Below are 13,929 nucleotides of genomic sequence, written 5' to 3' on the forward strand. Positions count from 1 at the left end.
GGCGGATAGTGTTATATATATCATATGGATGCCCTGACATCAGTGTAGGATGAATTTTAATGATCAAAGACTAAAGGAGAAACGAAGTAGGAAAGAGCATAAGAGAGAAAAACAGAATTTTCACTGAGGAAAGAAAGTGACAATTTGTTAACTATGCAAAGCAATGCACCACAACATTTTAATTTCATGTGTATAACAAACAAGGAGCAGTATTTTCATTTGTTCGAGACTGTCTTATAAGAAACTTACTCAAGGTTACAACAGGTACTGAATGGCCAAACTAGGATTTAAAGTGGATTTTGTTGAGGAAGGACAAAAACAAGACAAAAAAACCAACATGTACATTCAGAATTTTTATTTCAAAACGAAGAACCACAGTAACATTAATAATATAAAACGTATTTGGAAATATTCACAATCTGGTCACTGAGAAATGGGGAAACTTCATACTGCCCACCCACGGTTTTTGAGGAGCCAGAAGTGGAGGTGCAGTTGGAGGAAAGTCACCTGTCCCAGCAAAGTCCCACGTCAGAGCTCGGAGTTTTTATCCAAAGGCTCAACAACCAGAGGGGATGGTGAGAACTGAGAGCTAAAATATTGTCGTAGGCAAGGATTTGGCTGAAGGGCCTCAAACGTATAAGCACCAAGGAGGGGAGGGGAGGCCAAGCAACATGAAAAAGGGAAAAGAGGGTGTCACCACTTATAAAAACACAGGGAACTAGACAGTGGAGGTGTCTGTGACCTATGGCAAGTGTAAATACCTTCATCTCATCTAACTCTTTGAAACCTTCCAGATTTACAAGTCTTAGTGTATTTCTCATCCCCTTGAAAAGAATGCCTCCTCCCCCCCATGACTTCCTTCAAGCTCCCCTAGGAGGCCACATGTCCTGATTTCACACTCTCCTGCTCCCATTGTCTGAGTCTAGAGTGAGGCAGAGTTCTCTACATGTTAGGAAGAAAGCCACAGATGCAAATCCCACCCAGCAGAGGCAGTGCTACTTATATACCCAGGAATAAACTTTAACACATTCCATCCAAAAGGGGGCTGTAGGAACAGAGGAAACAAGTTACCAATAAACGACTTGCACCCAGAGCAAAGTGACAGTGCACATACATTCATACTCTCGAGTGTGGGCTACACTGCACATTTACTCATACCATCTCCAACATGGTCTATGGGAAAGATTCAAGTGCCCTTAGGGCACTTGATATAATACTATGGTAACATGATAACAAGAGTAACTTGACATGGAAACAGACCAAAACAGGCATGGGCTGACCCTAAAGCAGTAACATACTTCAACTAGGTAACAGTCATTCAGGAAAAATCCTCTCCCAATGCTGAGGTTACAAATTCCAAGTTAGCTATGAACACTCTCCTCTGAATTCTTTTAAAGCTATGGCTTAAAACTAAATTAAAAAAATCTAAACATCTAAAATTTCCTAAAGAACAAAATGCAGAAAAACCAAACCTTTATCAAGAACCAATATTTTAGGTTGCTCTCCCACCAGATGAATGGTAGGAAAACTTAAAAAAAAAAAAATAATAAAGTGAGTCCACTATAAGAGGAAGACGATTGATTTGAACAAACAACCTTCCCTTCTCTGGACTCCATCCAAAATCAGAACCCATCAACCACCATTAACTACAATGGCCACCTTAGTAATAATCCTAGATTTCAAGTAATACTACATATAATCTTAAACAAAGAAAACGTTCCAAAGGAAACCAGTAGCTTCTTTACACAGGCACATGACTTTTCTGACAAATTGAACTTGAGAATTTCCATCTGAAGGACAGAAATTGTTAAAAGGCAATCTGCAAACCTCACATACCTCATCATATACCTTCCAATAACGCATTACATTTCTGTGTAAATCTTCCCTTATTAAACTATAAACCTCTTCAGTATCAAATCTTCCACCCTATAAACTCTGTAAGTACCTCCCTCTAACCTCAATTTCCTTATGTTTTCATTATTTGGTAAAATTACACTTAAAAAAATAAATATTTATGCAATAAAACCAGAAGATAAAATAAATAAAACTCAAAATTAATTTGCTCTGCAGAGCGGTATGGAAGTGAGGAAGATGCTCTTATGTAATTCCTCTCTGCCCTCCACACTCTCATGTCTATCTGTTTCCTGGTGAGTTTGAGGTTGGGGAACTCTTTCTCCCCTACATGCCCTCATGAGGCAATATTAGAACTTAAAGGAGGAAGAGCTGGCAAAGTTGTCAAATGCCAAGTAGCCAATCCCTCCTGAAATGAAGGTAGGTTCACTTGGTCTCTTCCAAACAGAAGAGAATGTCCAAGAAATGAAATGTTTAAAAAGCCACTGAAGATACAACTAACCCCAGCACTGGGGTCCTGTGAGTGCTCATGGAGTGTGGGGATGAGAAAAGAATCAAGTAGCAGCATTCAGAAACAGTCCTGGGTTACAACCTGATGAGATCTCTCCCCATTCAGGGAGAGGTTACTTTTCATGTTGGGAGGGAGGTGGGAAGGAAGCACGGCTTAGACGTTGGTGGTGTCCTTATCAGGCTGCATGCTGTTCATCTCCATGGCGGCTTTCTCAGCTCTGTTAGCCATGTGTGCCTGCCCTTCAAAGCCTCGTGTAATGTCCTCAAAAGTCCTGCCGCGGGTCTCAGGGACTTTAAAGTAGGTGAAGACCAAGAAGATCACGAGGAAGCCGGTGAAGACAATAAACACGTAGGGTCCTAAATATTTCTACAAAAAGATTAAAAAAAAGTGTTGATATAAAAATCCTGTCACTGACAAACTTCAGTTTCCTTACATCCATATTTCCAATAGGCTTCAAGCCATAACCCTTTCATAGTTCATGAAAACAGTAAGGTTTCACCAGAGACTCACTTATTTTTTTTTAATATATTTTATTGCCCTAGCTGATTTGGCTCAGCGGATAGAGTGTCGGCCTGCGGACTCAAGGATCTCAGGTTCGATTCCGGTCAAGGGCATGTACCTGGGTTGCGGGCACATCCCCAGTAGGGGCATGCAGGAGGCAGCTGAATCAATGTTTCTTTCTCATCGATGTTTCAATATATATTTTATTGATTTTTTTACAGAGAGGAAGGGAGAGGGAGAGGGAGTTAGAATCATCGATGAGACAGAAACGTCTATCCCCTACTGGGGATGTGCCCGCAACCCAGGTACATGCCCTTGACTGGAATTGAACCTAGGACCTTTGAGTCCACAGGCTGACGCTCTATCCACTAAGCCAAACTGGTTAGGGCAGAGAGACTCACTTATGAATCCCATTGCTAACTTACTATATTTCTCCGCAACTCTTTTTTTAAAAAATATATTTTATTGATTTTTTGCAGAGAGGAAGGGAGAGAGATAGTTAGAAACATCGATGTGAGAGACACATTGATCAGCTGCCTCCCGCACACCCCCAACTGGGGATGCGCCCGCAACCAAGGTACATGCCCTTGACCAGAATCGAACCCGGGACCCTTCAGTCCGCAGGCTGACGCTCTATCCACTGAGCCTAACTGGTTAGGGCTCTCCGCAACTTTGTGTCACTCCTTTCCCTGTTCATTGAAATTAGCTGCTTCCAAATCCCTATTGAGTATTTTCGGATTTTCAGTTATCACTGTTAAAATCTATGTTTATGAAAGACTCACAGAAATAGGAAATGATTATAGATGTCCATTACAAATTCCTTTATCCAAATCAGCTCCAGGTCATTTTATAATAGAACTCACTTCATTCATTAACATCCTATGCTTTGTGAGCCTTTAAGATCATGAAGCCAAAATGCTAATTCAAATGATGGATTTTTAAGCATTAGTTTGAAATCCTTTGAGGCTTGGCTTATTCCTATCATTCTGCTTCTATTACTATCATTTCAGACCAGTGGCATTTTAACAGTTCCCAGTTTTGCGCTCCTTCTTCAGTCGTTTCTGCTCTCATTCCTTCTTTTTCTATGTATCATTAGAAATCGGGGGGGGGGGAGGGGGGCGGGGGGGACGGGGGCGCGAGACACAGTTTAAAGCCCTTGAGATCTAATCCTTCATTCGTATTGTAACATGGCTTATGTGGGTTGATTTCTAGATGGGCAAGGTGAGTTGTGCTTTGATTTACTTACTGCAGCTGAAGGGAAGAGTAGTCCAACCAAAAAGTTGGAGGTCCAGTTGGAGCAGCCAGCCACTGCCATTGCAGCTGGGCGGGGTCCCTGGCTGAAGAGTTCGGCCACAATAAACCAGGGAATAGGGCCTGGGCCAATTTCAAAGAAGGCCACAAACACCAAGATAGCCCCAATGCAAAGAAAGCTCATCCAGCTATAATCATCCTGTGTGAGGAAGGAACAGAGGAAAGTTAATGTCAAAGACAGCATGACCAGGCAGGATCTAGCTTCTCAGACTTGGGCACTGACTGACTCTGAAAAGCCCCTTTATGTCCTGGGGTATAATGGACCTACTGGATTTAGAGTAAAAATTTGAGGTTTTTGAAACCCAGCTATATGATCACACATATATCATTTTTACTGAGATAATTTCATCAATTGTAAATGGAAATACCCTCAAAATTACTTTAAGAATTAAATTGCATAATGTATTTTATAAGCTACATGTTATACAGATGTAAGGATTATAGCAATTTCATTACCTATCGGTGGTGATCTACTTTTCTTAAAACTCTGGGCATGCTGTTTCTCCCAAATTTGACTTTATCAGTCTCCAGTCTCAACTGTTCACTGCCTTCCCAGAGAGTCAACGTAACCTCTCCTTTCCCCCTCCCTTCCCTTTTTTTCACTCAAAGAGCACTCACCTTTAATAACAGGGAAATAGTCATGAGGATGGAACAACAAGCCATTCCTCCAAGGCCAATCATATGTAGAGTCCTCCTTCCTGCCCTTTCCACTAGAAACAGCTAAAAGAAGAATATAACATGACACTTCTGATTTCCTTTTCATGAAAACACTATGTAAGCTACCTGAATCTGCCTTAATAATAGCAGATACTTGTTATAGTCACACTTCCTCTTTTCCAGTTCCAAATTTAATATATCCTATATAACCCTTTCTATAACCTCCATCTCTCCCATCTATTCTAGATTTGTTTGAAAAAAGTGAAGACTACTTACACCCCCCCATTCAATATTTCTCCCCACCCAGTACCCCATCAAAGAGGAATTAAACAACAACAGAAGATTTAAATAATGGTAGGGAGCCCGGCCGGTGTGGCTCAATGGTTGAGCATCAACCCATGAACCAGATGGTCACCGGTTTGATTCCCAATCAGAGCACATGCCCGGGTTGCGGGCTCTATCCCTTGTGAAGGACGTGTAGGAGGCACCTGATCGATGTTTCTCTCTCGCTGATGTTTCTATCTCTCTCTCTCTCCCTTTTCTCTCTGAAATCAATAAAAACATATTTTAAAAAAATAATAATGGTAGGGAGGTGGAAGTACTCACAACCCATCTTTGAACATTCGTAGCAAGAATTCCTCCCCCCCCCCCCCAACCCCTGTCTCCCAAAAATTATCAAACCATCCAACTTACAGACACTATAGTGAAGATGGTATTAACCACACCGGCACCAATGGTGGCATAGATTGGCTCCTTAACACCAGCATCTTTGAAGATTCCTGTTGAGTAATAGAACACCTACAAGGAAACACAAAAAGGTACAACTTTGAAACAGCAATTGTGCATGGCAGCTGAAAAATAGGACCAACGTACTATTTTGACTATCAAGTGTGTTTTGCAAAATGCAACAAAATGGTTTTATCAAATCAATCAAAGACTGATGAGAAACTGTCAGGGCATGAATCAGTATTTAAAGAGGTGGGACAAAAGTGTTCTTTATATCCAAATATTTTACCTGAAAATGGATAGAAGGTATACTATCTTCTCTTTTCACAACCAAGACTCAAAAGCAGGAAGTTGGTATTTACATAGAATATAAGGGATACCTGCCAATTACTAGCTTCCCATTTTGCACCCTATCTCAGCTATCATAGTCTCTATTCTAGTTGTAAAAAATAGATACAATGGTAAGGCCACCTCAGTCTAAGTTGCTACTGTGCTTCCACATTTCTTGATTTTCTAATGGTTCCCCAGGGCTTTACATGGATTTTAGGATGTCAAATCCTAAAGAAAAGCCAAGGCATATAAATTCTCAAATATCTACTTCGGTTGTATGGCCTACATTGTCACTGATGATATCATATAAGGTAGATCAGAGTTAGAGAGGGCTGGAAATAAAAATGAGTGGTCAAAAAAATCTGTGTTGTATTATATAGTAAAAAAAAGCCTAGAAGAAGACAAAAACTAACCATCTGCTCTAAGACAAAGTGTAAAAACTTTTCATTTTTATTTACTTTCTCATTTTTCCACATGGAAAACATGTACTATAAATTTAAGAAATAAAACCAAATCAAAACTTGAATAAACAACATTTTCTGAGTAGCTGCTACATGCCAAACATTGTGAGGGGCTATGTACGTAGGTGAGCTATTTACCTCTGGTCAGGCGTTTTAAGTGAAATATTGAAGGATATCTTGGACACAAAAGTTGATACTCACAGCATTGATTCCAGAAAGTTGCTGAGAGAGTTGAAGCATGATGGAAATCATGATGGGCTGTTGGTAGTTCGGCGATCTGAAGAGCTCCAGCACAGTGGCTTGTTTTTCTTGTGACATCCTAACACTCTCATCTTTCATCTCCTGGATGTCCTGAGCCACGTCTTGGGTGCCCCACAACCGCTGGAGGACTGGTGAAGAGAAGAGGAAAGGATAAAGGTAAGGTGCTATCCCAAATCCATAAGACAGCTAGGGAGAAGCCACCCAAGATGAGCCCCAGACATGGCTAATCAATCAGCACCCGTGTCTTAATTTACCTCCTCACCTCATTCTTTATGGGTTGAAGTTCCTAACTTAATAATAATTAGGAAACTCTTCACTTGGGTTCTTAGATAACAAAAAATAGATCCAATATCCTCATCCTAAAACAAATCACAACCCTACGATTCTTACAGTAAACATGTGAAGGATACTCACTCTTTCTAGCACTGTCTTCTTCCTTTCTGTTAATCAGCAAGAATCTTGGACTTTCTGGGCAAAATGGAAGGGCTATGATTTGTAGGAAAGATGGAAGGATGGTGAAGCCCAATAGCACGGGCCAAAGATCTTCAGTTCCTAAGATGATATTCAGACCAAAGACCTAGAAACCAGACAAAGGTAATACTATAAATCCCATGTTTAATAGGCCATAAATTAAATGAAATAAAGAAAAATTTCAGGAAATTATCCATTCTTTTACTATCCTGTTGCTTTTTCAGTTGTCTGTGAGCTATAATAATATCTGAAACTCACATATAATTGAATATGTGCCATTTTTGAGTACTTTACCTATGTTAACTTTTTAAATTAAATTTTCTTTTTAAAAAATATATTTTTATTGATTTAAGAGAGGAAGGGAGATAGAAACATTAACAATGAGAAGGAATCACCAATAGTCTGCCTCCTGCATGCCCCCCTATAGGGCGATCAAGCCCCCAACCTGGGCATGGACCTTGACCAGGAATCAAACCCATGATCTTCTGGTTCATAGGTTGACCACTGAGCCACTCTGGCCAGGCTATTAACTCTTTTTAAAAATTTCTTGTTTTTTTACTTCATTTTTAGAGAGCGAGAAAAAGGGAGAGGGAGAGAGAAACATTGATGTAAGAGCTGCTTCCTGTACACCCCCTATTGGGGTTGGAGCCCACAACTCGTGCATATGCCCTGGCAAGGAACCAAACCAGCAACCTTCCGGTGCACAGGACAATGCCCAACCGAGTCACACCAGCCAGGGCTATGTTAACTCTTAACGAGTCTTGGAAACTAACACTCGTTAAGTTCTAGCGTACCTGGGCTACCAGAATCCCGATAACGATGCCCAGCTGGTTCAGAGTGCCAAAGGCTCCCCGCAGGGCAGTAGGAGATATCTCTCCAATGTACATGGGCACAAAACCTGTGCAGAGTCCGCAGAAGAGGCCAATGATCAACCGGCCCAGGATCAACATTGCAACTGACTCCGCTATTTTGCAGAATCCCATAAGGCAGCCACCAGTGATAGCCAATAGATTGACAATAAGCATTGAATTGCGCCTGAAAATTTAAACAAAAACAAGTTAACAAAACAATCCCAACTTTCCCCTTCTTTCCTTATTATTCAATTCCCCAAGCTCAAACATCTTTAAAAAATACTTTTTAATTTATTGATATTTAGGGAGAGAGAGATGGAGAAGGGAAGGGAGAGTGAGGGAGATCAATTTGTTTTTCCACTTATTTATGCATTCATTGGCTCAATTTTATATGTGCCCTGACTGGGGATTGAACCCCCAATTTTGGCATTATTAGGACGACAGTCTAACCAACTGAATTACCTGACAAAGCATACATCTTCTCTTTTTATTTAACTTTTCTATTTTCTATCATTAGAACATTTCTAGTTGGGATAACAGGGTCAGTGGTCATTATACCTCTATATGCATAAAATTCACCTAGAGAACGTGTTTTAAGATTCTCCTCTTTTAAGTTGTAACTGTAGCCTAGCATTTTAGCAGGCACTTTATTTTTTTAATTGAATTTATTGGGGTGATATTGGTCGATAAAATCATATGTTTCAGGTGTACAATTCTATAATACATCACCTGTATATTGTATTGTGTGTTCATCACCCCAAATCTCTTTCCATTTTCATTTATGCCCCCTATACCTTCTTCTACCTCCCCCTACCCCTCTTTCCCTCTGGTAATCACCATGCTATTGTCTGTGTCTGAGTTTTATGTTTGTTTTGCTTAATCCCTTTTTCACCCAGCCCTGCAACCCCCATCACTTCTGACAGCTGTCAGTCTGCTCTCTGTATCTATGAGTTTGTTAGTTTATTTTATTCATTAGATTCCACATATACATGAAATCATGGTACTTGTCCTCTGACTGGCTTATTTCACTTAGCATAATGCTCTCCAGGTCCATCCATGCTGTTGCAAAGGGTAAGATTTTAGCAAGCACATTAGGCCAGTAGTTCTGAAAGTGGTCCATACATAGATTTTGCTAGAAATTAAAATTACCCCTCTCCATATTTATCAAATAATTAGGTTTGACTCTGGGGTGAGGGTCCAACAATCTGTGTTCTAAAAAGTCCTCGAGGTGATTTGGTGCAGGCTCAAGTTTGAGAACTACTGCCCTAGGCAATTCTGCCCTAGCAGGTCTATGAACATACCCAAGAGATATTTTTGGACTAATGCTTCTCACTGCATTTAGTTATAATGCAGTTGCTTAGGTATATCACCAACATACTGATGATGATAGATTATTTCAGACCGAGTTTTTCCACATCACAAAAAAAAGTAATGCAAACAGCAGCTTCAGCTCTCCTTTGGGTGGACTATGGTGATGTCATTAACAGTTAGTATTGGTAACCAGTATCAAATAATAAATTACTACATTTATGTACTAAAAATGTGGCAGACGGAGCCACTGAAACAGCTGATAGAAGACTGAAATAAAAGATTAACACTGAAAAGTTACTAAAGCTGTTGGGAAGAACCAGCACCATGAACTTCAACAATGAGTCTCAACTCAGGTGGCCACTGAAATTACTTTGGGAGCTTTGAAAAATACTGATGCACAGGTCCTGGCCTGGCACTTTTAAAAGCTTCCAAGGAGATACAGAGAACACCCTTTCAAGAGAAAAATCTCATTGTTCATTCTCAATTTTACCTTTTTCTACATTCCTTTTCCTGTTCCCCCCTCCTTTATTGGTTCTCTTGCTAATAAAATAACAGGAAGAAGCCATGCTAGTTCTGGAAAACCCACGTTAAAATTTTAATGATTTTAGTAGACAAAAATTTAATCCCTTCAAAAACAAAAATAAAATAGGTTGCTTTCATTTATTAAAAACTTGAATTCAGCCAGGCCAGTGTGGCTCACTAGTTGAGTGTCAACCTATGAACCAGGTCACAGTTGATTCCTGGTCAGGGTACATGCCCAGGTTTTGGGCTCGATCCCTAGTAGGGGCATGTAGTAGGCAGCTGATGGATGATTTTCTCTCATCATTGATGTTTCTATTTCTCTCTCCCTCTCCCTTCCTCTCTCTGAAATCAATAAAAACACATTAAAAAACAAACTTGAATTCCATTTATGTTTCCAGAATATCTAATCAGCAAACTAAATGGTTCTTTCACTAGTCATTATTGAAAGTATTCTACCCTCTAAGATATTCATTTTATTAAGCCAGTATAGGGTGAGAAGATACAATTTTCTTTTTCTTTTTTCAGGAAAAAAAACATTTCAGGTTAGTTATTTGGCCATGATTTAGTTATTTGCTAAAGATTAAGGATTAAAAAATATTTCCTCCCTATCCTGTTGTGTAAAATACTGAAGATATTTGCATAAAACCCCCAAAATTTTAAAGAAAAGCAAACAACTGACCTTTTTTTAAATAAAGTATGTTTCTGAGACACTTCAATGAACTTTATTAGAAAACAGAATTAGTGTAAACTGGACTGCAAAGCCAATCATTCCCAAGGCCCACCTCTTGATGGCTGGGTGGAAGCTATGCAAGGCAGTAGAGCCCCAAGCAAGAGTAGTCAGTGTCAATTAGACTAGGTTTCCCTTGGTCAGAATTTGAGGTGCTCTCATTCAAATGTGTGATTACCATCACATCCTAATTCTCAATACCCGTCCTCAGTGCAACCAGAATAGCCCCCCTCCCTTGTCCAGTTTCTGGCCAATACCTGCCAAAGCGGTTGACAAAGAGTCCAACGGAAAAGGATCCAATCATACCACCAACGGAGAAGATAGCCACAGACAAGGACCAGAGGGACGTCAGCAACACGTCACTGGGAACGTTTTCTAAATGCTCTTCCAAAGTGTAATTGATAAAGTCCCTTATGATCTGCAAATTAAAATAATTGGTGGGAGGGCAGATTGTTACAGTTGGATGAGAAAAGAGACAAGTATTGGGGGGGTCTTCCCTTCCCTAAAATACAATATTACAATTACTGCTTTATAGGTATAGAACCAAGGGAATAACTAGATGGGGATGGAAGAGAGGTAACAGATTGGAGTTAATGTTTCTCTGAAAAGAATTTTTATTTGTTCTGAAAATCCCAGCAGGTAGTACTAATATTCAGTGAATATTCCAGCCCTCTCCCAAGTGCCTTCTTTTTTCTTTGTAATTAACTCCTAAGGGATAATAAAGGAAGTATATCACCATAGGGTGAGAGGAAGAATGGGTACAGTGCGGGATATAGGGAATAACTGCGTTTTGTTTTAATGGTTCAAGTAGACTTCCTTACCAATAGTATGTACCCATTACAATTCTAACTCTAGTTGCCTGGTACTCACCACCTCAGGGGCATTGATGACTCCAGTGTTGTAGCCAAACTGGAAAGAGCCTATTGTAGCAATGGTGATGGCAAAGATCAGAGGTGCGGTGACCTGGGGGTGGGTAGGGGAGGAAGAAACAGTACTTAAAACTCTTGATAACTGCCTCTTATTAATTAAGGAGACGTATTAAAACAGCTGGTCCTAGGAGTGGTATAAAAAGAACAAGCCTGGCTGGCATGGGCCTAGGAACCAGGGGTCACAGGTTCGATTCCCAATCAGGGCACATGCCGGGGCTGTGGGCTCCATTCTCGGTGTGGGGCATGCAGGAGGCAACTGATCCGATGATTCTCTCTCATCACTGATGTTCCCACCTCTTTCTTTCCCTCTCCCTTCCTCTCTGAAATCAATAAAAATGTGTATTTTTTAAAAAGAACAAAAACTTAATGAGATTTAGGTAATGAACAGGAACACAAAAGAACAGGTTATCACTGAAGACCTTATCTAGAAATATATGGACAAGCATTGTAAACTTAAGAGAGGAGGCAAGAAAATTTAGAAAGTAAACAGTTAAGAGGAACTGAGTTAGCCAGTTTGGAATTCAAAATATGGCCCCAGGTAAAAGCAAACAGCAGTACCTGGAGGATGGAAAGAACTTAGCAGCAGTTCTCAACCTGTGGGTCGCGACCCCTTTGGGGGTCGAACGACCCTTTTATAGGGGTCGCCTAAGACCATCGGAAAACACATATATAATTACATATTGTTTACAGTAGCAAAATTACAGTTATGAAGTAGCAACGAAAATAATTTTATGGTTGGTGGTCACCACAACATGAGGAACTGTATTAAAGGGTCACGGCATTAGGAAGATTGAGAACCACTGACTTAGGAGGACAGGGGTAAAGACATTTAGAATTCCTAAGAACAGATTATTTTGGAAACAGCTAGATCCAGTGCAGGCTCTCCTGTACCCTGGATTCCACAGAAGCCCCAGAGTGGTGGCGGTGCATTTATCTTTATCACTGAGCTGCTCTTTATCTCTCTTTGGATCACGTAATCTATGGTGTCTACTATAGATACCATTGTATCCTGGCCCCATTTGTAATTCTGCCAGTTTACTGTACTGCTATCTCCCACCCAGCAGGGGGAGAGCACAAGCTCACTCCCAACCCCACATACAGGAGACATTTCTTGGGGGAAGGGGACAGAAATCAACTCAGTCATCTCTCAGCTTCCCAGGAATAACTCAAGGGATTGTTATCTTAAATTTCCACCTCAAAATAGCTCAATATCTATGCCTGAGTCCATCTTCAACCTCCCCCAAACATTATTCTCCAGTCTGACAAGAGTGGCAGGCTGAGAATTTCAATTGCCCAAAATGACCTTGCCTCCCAGGCAACTAGGTATAAGGACTCCTGAGGCCCCCTGCCACTGCATAGCTCCTTCTGATGAATTCTTTTCCCCTGAGTTAAAACCTCTTTCCCCCCTCATCATACTATCATTGAGTCCCTTTTTTTCTTCCTTCACATTTTTCATCTCTTATCTTCCTTTATTTTCAAATTTGTTTACCTTCATGAAAATGCCTTTCTCCCTAAATATACTGCATACATAATACACAATAATATATAACTGTAGCATGTGCTCACAGTCATAACCACACTAGGAAGAACAATGACAATTCTATCTCCTTAGTACCCAGAAAATCCGATAGGTCATAGAACAGATGGTTGGACACCAGGCCTCCAAACAAATCTCAGGTCTTTTCAAGGCCCAATGCTTCCAGAGACATCCTCAGACTGCACCTGGCCCCACACTTGTAATCAACACAACCGAGCAGCCGCTGATGCCCTGTCCACTCCATCAGCTCATCCTCGGTAGAGTGTAATTATGTTAAATAAACCCGAGAAACAAACACAACTTCTCCAGGCGACTTTCCCTGAGACAGGAAGGTGATGGAGCGGGAATAAATCCTTTATAGGATATGAGAATCAAGGAGAACTGGTGAAACTGTAGCACTGCAGGCAGAAGGAAAGGGCCTGAAGATGGCTAGATGACAGAATAAAATAGAACACAGCAATCACCATTATGGTTTCCCTTTCAGAGTGTACCCCAAACATGCAAAAATAACTGGTAATTGAATCATCCTTACCTTATGTGTCCCCATGGCCCTAATTTAATTCTTTTCGAATCTTCAAGAAAGATCTGGAGGGGGATCCAGAGACACCTTTTTCAGCCAACAAAACCTTAAAAATGTCCTCCTCTGGCAGCAAGTCTCTCTTCAGGTCCTCAGGATTGCTCTACATCTCAGCCTCACACTCACTCTTGCGGTTAAAAGTGCACACCCGTCACCAATTTATAATCCTGGAAAGGGTGGAGCCAGGAAGGGAGCCGAGCCCCCAGCCCTTCCCCAGCTCCTCCCCCAAACAATCTCGTGATCTCGTAACATCAAATTCAGACCTCACCCTAGGCAGCACCTCCCTCTGCCCACTTTTAAAACCACATCCTTTTCCATACCCACTATGTCTTCTTGAGAGTCCTTCCCTTTTCTAGAGCAGCTACAGCCTCTCTTAGTTTCACAGACAAAATGCT

The 13,929-nt window shown here is 40.8% G+C and overlaps 1 protein-coding gene across 1 annotated transcript; it reads right to left on the bottom strand.

Annotated features, from left to right (window-relative positions):
- Positions 1 to 340: 340 nt before the first annotated feature.
- Positions 341 to 13,712, bottom strand: SLC2A3 (solute carrier family 2 member 3). The gene is made up of 10 exons (XM_081082597.1): positions 13,490 to 13,712; positions 11,362 to 11,454; positions 10,749 to 10,909; positions 7,875 to 8,115; positions 7,024 to 7,186; positions 6,550 to 6,737; positions 5,525 to 5,629; positions 4,793 to 4,894; positions 4,110 to 4,313; positions 341 to 2,728 (listed from the first exon to the last, which is right to left on the bottom strand). Exons 1-10 carry the CDS (start codon positions 13,502 to 13,504, stop codon positions 2,516 to 2,518), a joined length of 1,485 nt encoding a protein of 494 aa, XP_080938723.1. The 5' UTR covers positions 13,505 to 13,712; the 3' UTR covers positions 341 to 2,515.
- Positions 13,713 to 13,929: the final 217 nt, after the last annotated feature.

The sequence above is a fragment of the Myotis nattereri genome, assembly GCF_964212035.1.
Source record: "Myotis nattereri genome assembly, chromosome: 2".
NCBI classification, from domain to species: Eukaryota; Metazoa; Chordata; class Mammalia; order Chiroptera; family Vespertilionidae; genus Myotis; species Myotis nattereri.